Below are 12318 nucleotides of genomic sequence, written 5' to 3'. Positions count from 1 at the left end.
AGGCACAACCGGCCCATGGGCTGTCGCATGTTGTTGTTGTTGTATCGTGTGTTGTTGTTGTTGTATCGTGTGTTGTTGTTGTATCGTGTGTTGTTGTTGTAGTATCGTGTGTATGTTGTTGTTGTAACCTTCTGACCCCCGCCGTGCCAAGACGACAACAAAGACAACGATGACGACAAAGACGACGACGACCAAGACGACGATGACAGAGACGAAGACGTCACTGACGACGACGACGACGTTTAAGATGACGACGACGACAAAGACGACGTAGACGACGGAGACGACGACAACGATGACGGGGACGCCGAAGACGACGACAAAGATGACGACAGACGAAGACGACGGGAGGACGCGTGAACCGGCGCGCGGCGCGCAAATATAATCCGGTTAAATATCGAAAGAAATTTTTAATAAAAATTGAGCGTGCGGATTTCTTCGCTTCTTCCTCCGCCTCGATATCAAACGCGGGGGGGGGGGCGGGCGGGCGGGCGGGGAGGGGGGTGAATCACTGCTGCGGCGGTGTCTGGTAACGAAGTCCTGGACGATATGAAAGTGAGTCGGAGGATGAGGACGAAGATGATGATGATGAGTTTAATGAGCGTCCAGTGTTCGGAGAATATCAGCGGCGGCGGCAGCAGCAGCAGCTCGCTAACGACTCCCCCAGGCATCTGCTGCCCCCACGACGACGGAGCCGTTCTCGGTAATCGACTCAAAACTTCTTCCGTGAGTCACCAAACTCCGTGCGGCGCAGAGGGCCACAGGGGGAGGAGGGGGGGTGGTGATGGGAATTTGCGTTCCGTTGAAAACTTCGCAAAAATCCTCCTCCTCCCGCCGCCGCCGCCGTCGTTAGATCCGTCAGCTGAGTGGCACCGTCACCGTTAGATTCGTCAACATTAGATCCGTCCCCGTTCGATCAGTCACCGTAAGATCCATCTCCGTTAGATTCGTCACTATTAGATTCGTCACCGTTAGATCCGTCAGCTGAGTGGCACCGTCACCGTTCGATCCGTCTCCGTTAGATCCCGTCCCCGTTTGATCAGTCACCGTAAGATCCATCTCCGTTAGATTCGTCACTATTAGATTCGTCACCGTTAGATCCGTCAGCTGAGTGGCACCATCCCATTAGATCCATCACCGTGAGATCCGTACCCGTGAGATCCGTCCCCATGAGACGTAATAATGCTACTTTTCTTTTGTTTTGGTTTTACGCGCACATCGGGAGTTTAATTAGAGATGGTTCACCGTCTGAAGTCGCCCCGCGCTTCTCATCTACGCCAAGGAACGCAAACCATCGTCATCACGCGAACTCCGGTCGTCATCCTCGCATCAGCAGTAGCATCAGCAGCATCAGCAGCATCAGCAGTAGCATCAGCAGCAGCAGCATCAGCAGCATCAGCAGTAGCATCAGCAGCAGCATCAGCAGCATCAGCAGCAGCGACGGCTTTCGGCTCGGCCGTCGAACAAAGACGGTGGTGGTCACCGCATCGTCGTAGCCGCGGCACTTTCAGACGTGCTGCTTCTGCGGCCGTCTGGAACGCTCTCTTCCTTCCGACGTAAGGAAGCCACTGGGAGCTGTAATGCACTTTAAAGACAATCATCATCTTGATGGACAAACTCATTTCTCTAGAACTGCTTGTTTGTTGTTGTTGTTTAGTGTTGTTGTCCTTCCCCCGCACCTCCGATGAGCACGGTTGGCTACGTACGGTGCGAAAGAAGTTCAACGTGCACACAAGAAGGTAGCCTCGCCACCCAGCGGTAGCTGTCCCTGCGTGGCACGAGGCGTCTCGGCACCTGGCCTGCACACACGTGGGGGTATTCGTTCTGACAGCAGTACGGTTGATTGAGTAACGCCCCGAGAAACGTTCAACCTTCGGCAGACCTGGGTGGATTGGACAATCGGCGTCCGTGCCGGTGGCTGGGAGATGTGATCGCCCTCCACCTGGCACACGGCAGGTCGCGGGTTCCATCCAGACCCCGACGCGTGCCGTATATTTTTGGAATCGGAATGCTTATTCGTGCTGGTGGAATCCGATGACCTGTAAAGCTCTTCTTCACAGATGTCCAGGAGTGGAGTTTGCGTGTCTCTCTCCCCGTGGTCACTGCGCGGATTTTTCTTTAAGTTCCTCCGTTTCCCCCCACCCCCATACACATTTAGAATCAACGTCACCACGCGTTTAAGAGTATATCGCTGCTGCTGCTGCCAATTTCCACACGACGAAGACGACAATAAGCCGCCCACTTCGCGGAGCTATTATTTGTGATAGCCAGGTCGATTCTGAAATAAGTGCTACCCTCTATAGCAGCTCAGTTGTGGGTCCTTACCTGGTAAAATTGTGTGTTCTGGGTTTTAAGTAAATTGTGGGGAGTGGTGGTGGAGCGCTTAGCGCACTGCGCTAAGAACCCGGCGACCCGAGTTTGATTGCCGCTCGCGACCAACAACAGCGGCGAATATTTTAACCAGTCCTGGGCCTCCCCTAGGTCGATTCGGCCTCAAATGAGTACCTGGGATGGCGTGTAGTAAACATCGCCACTGGGGAGGCAAGGGCGGCCGGATGTGCATGGTGCTGGCCACCCCATCGTGTACCACAGTGCCAGTCTGCTACTCGCTAACAACACTTGCCCCGATAGTATGTTAAAGGCTACACGGGGGATCTTTGTCTTTGTCTCCTTCATAGGTGCTGCTGCTACTCGCTAACAGCACTTGCCCCGACAGTCTGTTAGAGGCTACACGGGGGATCTTTGTCTATGTCTCCTTCATAGGTGCTGCTGCTACTTGCAAATAACACTTGGCCCGACAGCCTTTTAGAGGCTACACGGGGGATCTTTGTCCTTGTAAATGTCAGCAGTGGTCATTCAGTCACGCCTCTCGGTGTCGTGCAGGGCCCGGGCTTTCAATCCTGGTGCTGACCGAGTCTTACCGAGCGCCGCGTCGCGCCCCCCCACCCCCTTCGCCACGCGCGAATATTTAGCGGTGGATCTCCGGCGTTCGCTCGTCGCTGGAAGAGGGGGGGGGGGGGTCGTCGTGCGGCGTTCGTGGACGTCGTGACGGACTTGCCGCTGCCGATCGCCGCAACCACGGGCAACCGCCGACTCACGAGCGAGTTGGGTTCCAGGAGGTGTCTGTTCGTAAGTCGATTTGCTCGCAAGGCCTGACTTGACTGCCGTCGATTCCAAACGTGTTGACGCGGCGTGTACACTACACACGGGGAATGGCTCTAAAAGTTCGACAATTTCCCGTAGATGTAGACGCCACTTGGCTCTACTTACTACCGCCCTCAACACTCTCACCACACTCTTGCGCTTCACTAAGGTGGTTGACGATGTTCGTGAACGGCAGAGAGAGAGGGCGTCGTAGTGAACCGCACAGCGGTGACACAACAGCAGCAGACGATGGCGGCGGCCCAGGCAGGAAATGCTGGGAATGCTGGGTAATAACGACCACCACCGCCATCTATTGCACCGGCGGTTGAACTTAAGACGACTTCTCGGTCCCAAACAGCTGCAAGTGAACGTACGGAAGTCCGCAAGTCGGAGGAGAGGAGTCCCTGTGATTACAAAAAAGAAAAGTCTGCCCGGATGTAAAACGAACGAAAAACAAGCAGCCCCCATTTTTCCTTTTACGCACACAAATATATATTGTTTTCATCATCCCGCAACTTTTGCACAGCTTTTCAGAATTTTAGTATTCGCTTGCGACGAGAATTCTCCCGTCTTGTGACGTCATCGTCGTCATCGTCGTCATCATCGTCGTTGCCGTCGTCATCGTCGCCGTCATCATCGTCGTCTTCATCATCGTCGTTGCCGTCGTCATCACCGTCGTTATCGTCATGGTCATCATGGTCATCACGGTCATCATCGTCACCATCATGGTCGTCGTCATCATCGTCGTCATCATCACGGTCATCATCACGGTCATCATTATGGTCATCGTCGTCATCATGGTCATCATCATGGTCATCGTCTTCATTGTCATCATCATCATCGTCACCATCATCGTCATCATGGTCATCATCATTGTCATCGTCGTCATCGTCACCATCAACATCATGGTCATCATCACGGTCATCATCATGGTCATCGTCGTCATGGTCATCGTCGTCATCGTCACCATCATGGTCATCATGGTCATCATCATGGTCATCATCGTCATCGTCACCATCGTCATCATGGTCATCATCACGGTCATCATCATGGTCATCGTCGTCATGGTCATCGTCGTCATCGTCATCATGGTCATCATCACGGTCATCATCGTCATCGTCGTCATCGTCATCATGTTCATGATCGTCATCGTCGTCACCGTCGTCATTTCGGCCGCGGCCCCTCTTGGCTCGCTCCTCTTCTTTGGAGATTCCCGCGCAGCGTTGCCGCGGCTCTTCCGCCCCCCCCCCCCACCCCGGTGAGTTACAAAAATATCGCGACCTCTCCGCCTCTCTCTGCGTCCGTGTGTCCGTCTCGGTGTCTCTCTTCTCCGTTCTCCGTAGATTTCGTAGTAAAGTAGTACAAAAGAAAAAACGAGCGACAAAAAAATAAACCCGCGAGACACGTCCGCCGGGAATACCACGACCGCCACCGCCATCGCGATCGCACGCAACTCCATTCATTCATTCACCCACTCATCGATTCATTCACGAATTCATTCACTCGTGCGACAACCTCGCCCCCCCCCCCCCCGAGCAGCCATGTCCCGTTCTCAGAAAGTTGATTGTCCGAACGGCACCACACTTCATGTGAGGTATGATCCATTATCAACCACAGTAAATCTTCAGTTTTTCTAAAAAGTTAAGAAAAACAAAAATGTCACTAAGATGCGGAGAGGCTGTCCCGCGATCCTGTCTTTCAGTTTCAGTTTCCCCACAGGGGGTGACAGACTTGCGCTCCCCCCCCCCCCCGGCCAACCTTTGAACGTGACAGGCGCCCACGCCGGGAGACGTTGGAGGCCCGAGCGTTCAACCGATTGCGGAGATTTCTCGCTGGATTCCGAGTTGTCGCGTGGCCACGTTGGTGCAAACAATTTTTTTTTTTAAGTTTCGTTTTTTTTCCCGTCTTCACCCCTCCCTCCGCCCACCGCCCCCCTTCCTCCTCCCCCGCCCGCGGCGCGACTTCCGGACAAAATCTTTGAACCAACGGAGGAGCAAAAAAATATATATACTGTATAGGAAAATCGAATCTCACACACGCGGGTTCCTGGGGCGGAGAAGGGCTTCAAGTATTTTCACGAGATTCATTTTCCTCCGCGGAGTTTTTCGTTTTCCCCGTTTCGCCTGCCCATCGTTCCTCGCCACGTGTTCCCGTCGGTGTCGCTTGCCGTCGATGGCAAGGCCCTCGTGTTCTCACGTAACCGCGCCGACGGCGCTGGTCGTAACCACGACAACGGCGGTCGTAACCGCGCCGACGACGGCGGTCGTAGCCGCGGCGACACGGAAGCTGCCCCCTTTCCCTCGCTCCCCCCCAGCCTCCCCCATCCTCGCTCTGAGGGGATCAAGTCGTCGTCGTGGAAACAGACTCTGACGGAACGACGGACGGCGGCGACGTCGTCGACAAGTTCGACGACGTTGACGACGTTACGGTCCGTGCCGGCGCCGTCCCGTCATCGCCACCCCCCCTCCCGCCGCACGTCCGTCGCCAAACCCGGTGACGGCTCCCCGTCGGCGGGCTTCACCGCGGGCATCTCACCGTCGCCGGGCGAGCGAGCGGCCGTCTCGTCGTCCACCCCCTCCTCCATCTCCTCCTCCTCATCGCCCTCCTCCATCACCTCCTCCTCCTCCTCTCCCCGCTCCGCCGTCACCGCATCCGCCTCCACCTTGACGTCCTCCGTCGAGGCGACGCCGGAAGGTTCGTCCGCGCTTTCGACGGCGACGGTGGCGGCCGTGGGCAACGGTGCGGTGGAGGCGTCGCGGCCGCGCGCTGCCGCGCCGGTAGCTGCGGTGCTGTTGCCGGTCCTGTGGTTCGCGGCGACGCCGTTGGTATAGGCGGTGGTCGTGGTGGCGGTGGCGACGGCGCGGGGCGGCGGCGGTGACGGCGGCGTCTCCTCGTCCGGTCCGGCGTGCGCGTCGGTACCGTTGTGTGGCGCTGCGGGTGCTGGGCCTGAGACGCACACACACGCACGCACACACGCACGCACACACACGCATGCACGCACGCACGCGCATGCACGCACGCACACACGCACGCACACACACGCATGCACGCACGCACACACGCACGCACACACACGCACGCACGCGCACGCACGCGCGCGCATGTACGCACACGCACACACGCATGCACGCACGCACGCACGCACACGCACGCACGCACGCGCATGTACGCACACGCACACACACGCACGCACACGCACGGACCGGGGCGGCGACGTCAGTGAGCACGTGTGGTGAGTGCGGACCGAGCGCGGTGAGTGCGAGCGAGTCCCGAGTGTGATTTTTGTTGCATCGTTAAATATTACCATTCGCATTTATGATTATTATTCGTATTATTAGTAGTAGTAGTGTTATTATTATTAAATATACAACCGCCAAGGTTTGGGGGCAACCCCTTTGGCGAGCGTGGGCCCGTTATTGTCGAGCGTGAGACGGCTGCTTTGTGCTCGAATCTCCACGCACGTCGGGATCGTCTCCACAACAGTTACCGCGACCCACCCCCCACAAACCCCTCCTGTCGTGTCTGTGTGTCGAGTCTATGTGCTGTGTCTGTGTGTCGTGTCTGCGTGTCGTGTCTGCGTGTGGTGTTTGCGTGTCGTGTGTGCGTGTCATGTGTGTTATGTGTGTTGTTTGTGTCGTGTTGTTTGTGTGTCGTGTCTGCGTGTGTCGTGTCTGTGTTGTGTTTGTGTGTGTCGTGTTTGTGTGCGTGTTGTGTGCGTGTTGCTTGCGTGTCGTGTTTGTCCTTGTAATGGTCTCACCCCCCAGTGCCCCAACTGGACATCTGTGAAAAAAAGAGCTTCGAAGCTCATCGGATTCCTCCTTCAGCCCAAACACAATATTCCGATTCTGATCCCATGCTCGTCATGCTGACCCCTCGACCTGCCGCCCCCCTTTATTTTACTTCTCACTCGTTTACGACAGCACCAAACAACCAACAACAAGAAACACCAAACAACCAACAACGAGAAACACCAAACAACCAACAACAACCAACACCAAACAACCAACAACGAGAAACACCAAACAACCAACAACAACCAACACCAAACAACCAACAACGAGAAACACCAAACAACCAACAACAAGAAACACCAAACAACCAACAACGAGAAACACCAAACAACCAACAACAACCAACACCAAACAACCAACAACGAGAAACACCAAACAACCAACAACGAGAAACACCAAACAACCAACAACAAGAAACACCAAACAACCAACAACAAGAAACACCAAACAACCAACAACAAGAAACACCAAACAACCAACAACGAGAAACACCAAACAACCAACAACAAGAAACACCAAACAACCAACAACAACCAACACCAAACAACCAACAACGAGAAACACCAAACAACCAACAACAAGAAACACCAAACAACCAACAACGAGAAACACCAAACAACCAACAACAAGAAACACCAAACAACCAACAACGAGAAACACCAAACAACCAACAACAACCAACACCAAACAACCAACAACGAGAAACACCAAACAACCAACAACGAGAAACACCAAACAACCAACAACAAGAAACACCAAACAACCAACAACAAGAAACACCAAACAACCAACAACAAGAAACACCAAACAACCAACAACGAGAAACACCAAACAACCAACAACAACCAACACCAAACAACCAACAACGAGAAACACCAAACAACCAACAACGAGAAACACCAAACAACCAACCGACAAGAAACACCAAACAACCAACCGACAACAAACACAACAAACGACAACAAAACATCCAAAAACGCTTGCCGAGGGCTCGCGGCGGCGACGTCGACAGCGGCGGCGGCGGCGTTGCGGGCGGTGCAAGGCGTGCGTGCACCCGCGGCGGCCCCTCTGCGTCCGGAGGGGCGGCCGCATCCCGCGGTGGCGACGGCTGCCGCTCGGCCTTGATGACGAGCGAGGGGAAGGCGTAGGGGCCCGACAGCGCGTCCGTGCGCAGCGTCAGCGTGAGCGGCCCCGGCGACGGCAGGCAAGTGGCCCCCTCGCACTCGTCCAGCAGACGGTCCATGTAGTCCCTGGCAACGGGGGGGGGGGGGGGCGGGGCGGCCCAGATTAACCCAAATCTAAACTGGTCTTGTTTTTCTTAGGGTTTTTCGGTAAAGTCACGTAGGTAAAACATTTTAATTTATAAAAGTTAAATAAAAATAAAAATCGCAACGTTTCGGAGGCAACACAAGCTTCCGTCTTCAGGTGGAACCGTCACAGCACGATAGCTGTATCAAGTGAGAGAGGAGGGATCCAGCTATCGTGCTGTGACGGTTCCACCTGAGGACGGAAGCTTGTGTTGCCTCCGAAACGTCGTGATTTTGATTTTATTTCTATTTTACTTTTATTAATTTAAATTTTTTACCTACGTGACTTTACCGAAAAAACCTAAGAATATGAATCCTTGCAGTCACGAAAGCTTCAAATGTAGAATTATTCTTATTTTACCAGGTAAGGCCCACCGAGCTATTTAGCTCTTTTTCAGGAGGAACGTGGCTGGCGCAAGTGAAATCTCAACCAAGTGGCTCATCGTGAGGACATTTATGGCAGTACTCTGAGCACGTGACGTTGACTCTAAATGTGGAGGGTAAAAAACCGGAGGACCCGGGGAAAAATCCACACGACCACCACGGGGAGAGAGAGAGAGAGAGAGACACGCAGACTCCAAATATACAGCAGCAGGCATTGTCAGGGATCGGAATCGAACCCACGACCTCCTGAACACCGAGTGAGGGAGAGTGAGTGAGCCGGAGAGTGAGCTGGTGGGCGAGTGAGTTAGTGGGCCGGCCAACCGACGGGTGAGCGAGCCTGTGAGTGAGTGAGTGAGCGGGTCGGTGGGCTGGCGAGTGAGCTGGTGGGCGAGTGAGCTGGTGGGCAAGTGAGTTAGTGGGCCGGCCAACCGGTGGGTGAGCGAGCCTGTGAGTGAGTGAGTGAGCGGGTCGGTGGGCCGGTGAGTGAGCCGGCGAATGAGTGAGCTGGTGGGCGAGTGAGTTAGTGGGCCGGCCAACCGGTGGGCGAGCGAGCCTGTGAGCGAGTGAGTGAGCAGGTCGGTAGGTGAGTAAGTGGGCTGGCGGGTGAGCGGGCCTGTGAGCGAGTGAGTGAGTGAGTAAGTGAGCGGGTCGGTGAGCGAGCGAGCGAGCGAGCAGGTGACCGAGTGAGTGAGTGAGCGGGTCGGTGGGCGAGTGAGTAATTGGGCGGGCGGGCGAGCGGGCGAGCGGGTGGACGTGGGGGTCCTCACGTGACGCCGGGGTGCAGGCTGTACTTCTTCTTGCTCAGCCGGTGCTGCCTGGCGAAGAAGTCGTGGCGCTCCGACTTCTTCCACATGTAGTAGAAGGCCACGCACTCGCCCACGCTGCGCGAGCGAACCTGCACCACGGGGGGGGGGGGGGGGGCACCGGGGTCAGAGGAGGGGGTTCAGAGGGGGTTCAAAATGGGGGGGTTCAGAGAAGGGGGGAGGGGTTCAGAGGGGGGAGGGGTTCAGAAGAGGGGGTTCAAAGCGGGGGGTGGGGTTCAGAGGGAGGTGGGGTTCAGAGGGGGGTGGGGTTCAAAGGGGGGGGGGGAGGGGTTCAGAGGAGGGGGGAGGGATTCAGAGGAGGAGGTTCAAAGGGGGGGGGTGGGGTTCAGAGGAGGGGGGTGGGGTTCAGAGGAGGGGTTCAGAGGAGGGGGTTCAAAGGGGGGGGGGGGCGGGTCCTGGGCTCTCCAACCCCATGTAATTGAGGGGGGGGGGGCTGTGTTGTTGTTGTTGTTGTTGTTGTCTGGTTGTGCTCTAGGTCTCTCGCCGCGGCCAGCGCGCTCACCTTGTTGAGCTGTATCTGGAAGAAGTCCTTGCCGTACAGACGCAGGCCGTTCTCAAAGTCGCGGCACTCCTCCTCGCTCCAGCCCGTCTCCTCTGCGTGCCGCCACCACCACCACCCACCACACAAAGACAAAGATACCCCCCCGCCCCGTATAGCCTTAGCAGACTGCTGGGGCAAGTGCTGTTAACGAGTAGCAACGCCTACGAAGGCCGGCACGGCACGCGAGGAGGGGGGGGGAAGGTGGGCGGCCGGCAACCACGCCCGGCCGCCTTTGTCTCCCCAGTGGCGATGTTTACTACACACCGCACCAGGTACTCATTTGAGGCCGAGCCGACCTAGGGGAAGGCCCAGGACCGGATCAGGTAATCGTCACCGGTGTTGGCCGTGAGCGGCAATCGAACTCGTTTCGCCGGGTTCGCGGTGCAGCGCGCTACCTGCTACACTACCGCTCCCCACATGTGACACACACACACACACAAAGATCCCCCGTATAGCTTGGGGCAAGTGCTCTTAGCGAGCACCTACGAAGGCCGGCACAGCACGTGAGGGGGTGGGTGGGTGGCCAACACCACGCCCGACCGCTGTGCCACCGACCCTCGCTCATATGAAGACCCCTACTCACACTGAGACAACCCCTACTCACAGAGGACCCCCTACTCACACCGAGACCCCTTACTCACAGAGGACCCCCTACTCACACCGAGACCCTTACTCACAGAGGACCCCCTACTCACACCGAGACCCCCTACTCACAGAGGACCCGCTACTCACACCGAGACAACCCCTACTCACAGAGGACCCCCTACTCACACCGAGACAACCCCTACTCACAGAGGACCCCCTACTCACACCGAGACAACCCCTACTCACAGAGGACCCCCTACTCACACTGAGACAACCCTTACTCACAGAGGACCCCTTACTCACAGAGGACCCCCTACTCACACCGAGACCCCCTACTCACAGAGGACCCCCTATTCACACCGAGACCCCTTACTCACAGAGGACCCCCTACTCACACTGAGACCCCTTACTCACAGAGGACCCCCTACTCACACTGAGACAACCCCTACTCACAGAGGACCCCCTACTCACACTGAGACAACCCTTACTCACAGAGGACCCCTTACTCACAGAGGACCCCCTACTCACACCGAGACCCCCTACTCACAGAGGACCCCCTACTCACACCGAGACCCCCTACTCACAGAGGACCCCCTACTCACACTGAGACCCCTTACTCACAGAGGACCCCCTACTCACACCGAGACCCCCTACTCACAGAGGACCCCCTACTCACACCGAGACCCCCTACTCACAGAGGACCCCCTACTCACACCGAGACCCCTTACTCACAGAGGACCCCCTACTCACACTGAGACCCCTTACTCACAGAGGACCCCCTACTCACACCGAGACACCCCTACTCACAGAGGACCCCCTACTCACACCGAGACCCCCTACTCACAGAGGACCCCCTACTCACACCGAGACCCCCTACTCACAGAGGACCCCCTAACTCACAGAGGACCCCCTACTCACACCGAGACCCCCTACTCACAGAGGACCCCCTACTCACACCGAGACCCCCTACTCACAGAGGACCCCCTACTCACACCGAGACCCCTTACTCACAGAGGACCCCCTACTCACACTGAGACCCCTTACTCACAGAGGACCCCCTACTCACACCGAGACAACCCCTACTCACAGAGGACCCCCTACTCACACCGAGACCCCCTACTCACACTGAGACCCCTACTCACAGAGGACCCCCTACTCACACCGAGACCCCTTACTCACAGAGGACCCCCTACTCACACTGAGACCCCTTACTCACAGAGGACCCCCTACTCACACCGAGACACCCCTACTCACAGAGGACCCCCTACTCACACCGAGACCCCTTACTCACAGAGGACCCCCTACTCACACCGAGACAACCCTTACTCACAGAGGACCCCCTACTCACACTCGAGACCTCCTTACTCACAGAGGACCCCCTACTCACACCGAGACCCCTTACTCACAGAGGACCCCCTACTCACACCGAGACCCCTTACTCACAGAGGACCCCCTACTCACACCGAGACAACCCCTACTCACAGAGGACCCCCTACTCACACCGAGACAACCCCTACTCACAGAGGACCCCCTACTCACACTGAGACCCCTTACTCACAGAGGACCCCCTACTCACACCGAGACAACCCTTACTCACAGAGGACCCCCTACTCACACTGAGACCCCCTACTCACAGAGGACCCCCTACTCACACTGAGACCCCTTACTCACAGAGGACCCCCTACTCACACCGAGACAACCCTACTCACAGAGGACCCCCTACTCACACTGAGACCTCTTAC

At 56.5% G+C, this 12318-nt stretch overlaps 1 protein-coding gene across 1 annotated transcript in view; it reads right to left on the bottom strand.

Annotated features, from left to right (window-relative positions):
- Positions 1-5475: 5475 nt before the first annotated feature.
- LOC144953273 (mesoderm induction early response protein 1-like) overlaps positions 5476-12318 on the bottom strand; it is a 28346-nt gene continuing 21503 nt past the window's right edge. The window contains 4 exon segments of the mRNA XM_078883847.1: positions 5476-6090; positions 7920-8185; positions 9394-9521; positions 9953-10044. Coding sequence (XP_078739973.1) covers positions 5594-6090; positions 7920-8185; positions 9394-9521; positions 9953-10044 — 983 coding nt within the window. The 3' untranslated portion in view covers positions 5476-5593.

This window comes from Lampetra fluviatilis, chromosome 3 (assembly GCF_964198595.1).
Source record: "Lampetra fluviatilis chromosome 3, kcLamFluv1.1, whole genome shotgun sequence".
Lineage (NCBI taxonomy): Eukaryota > Metazoa > Chordata > Hyperoartia > Petromyzontiformes > Petromyzontidae > Lampetra > Lampetra fluviatilis.
Note: the sequence above shows the minus strand (reverse complement) of the source record. Positions and strands in the feature narration are given on the sequence as shown.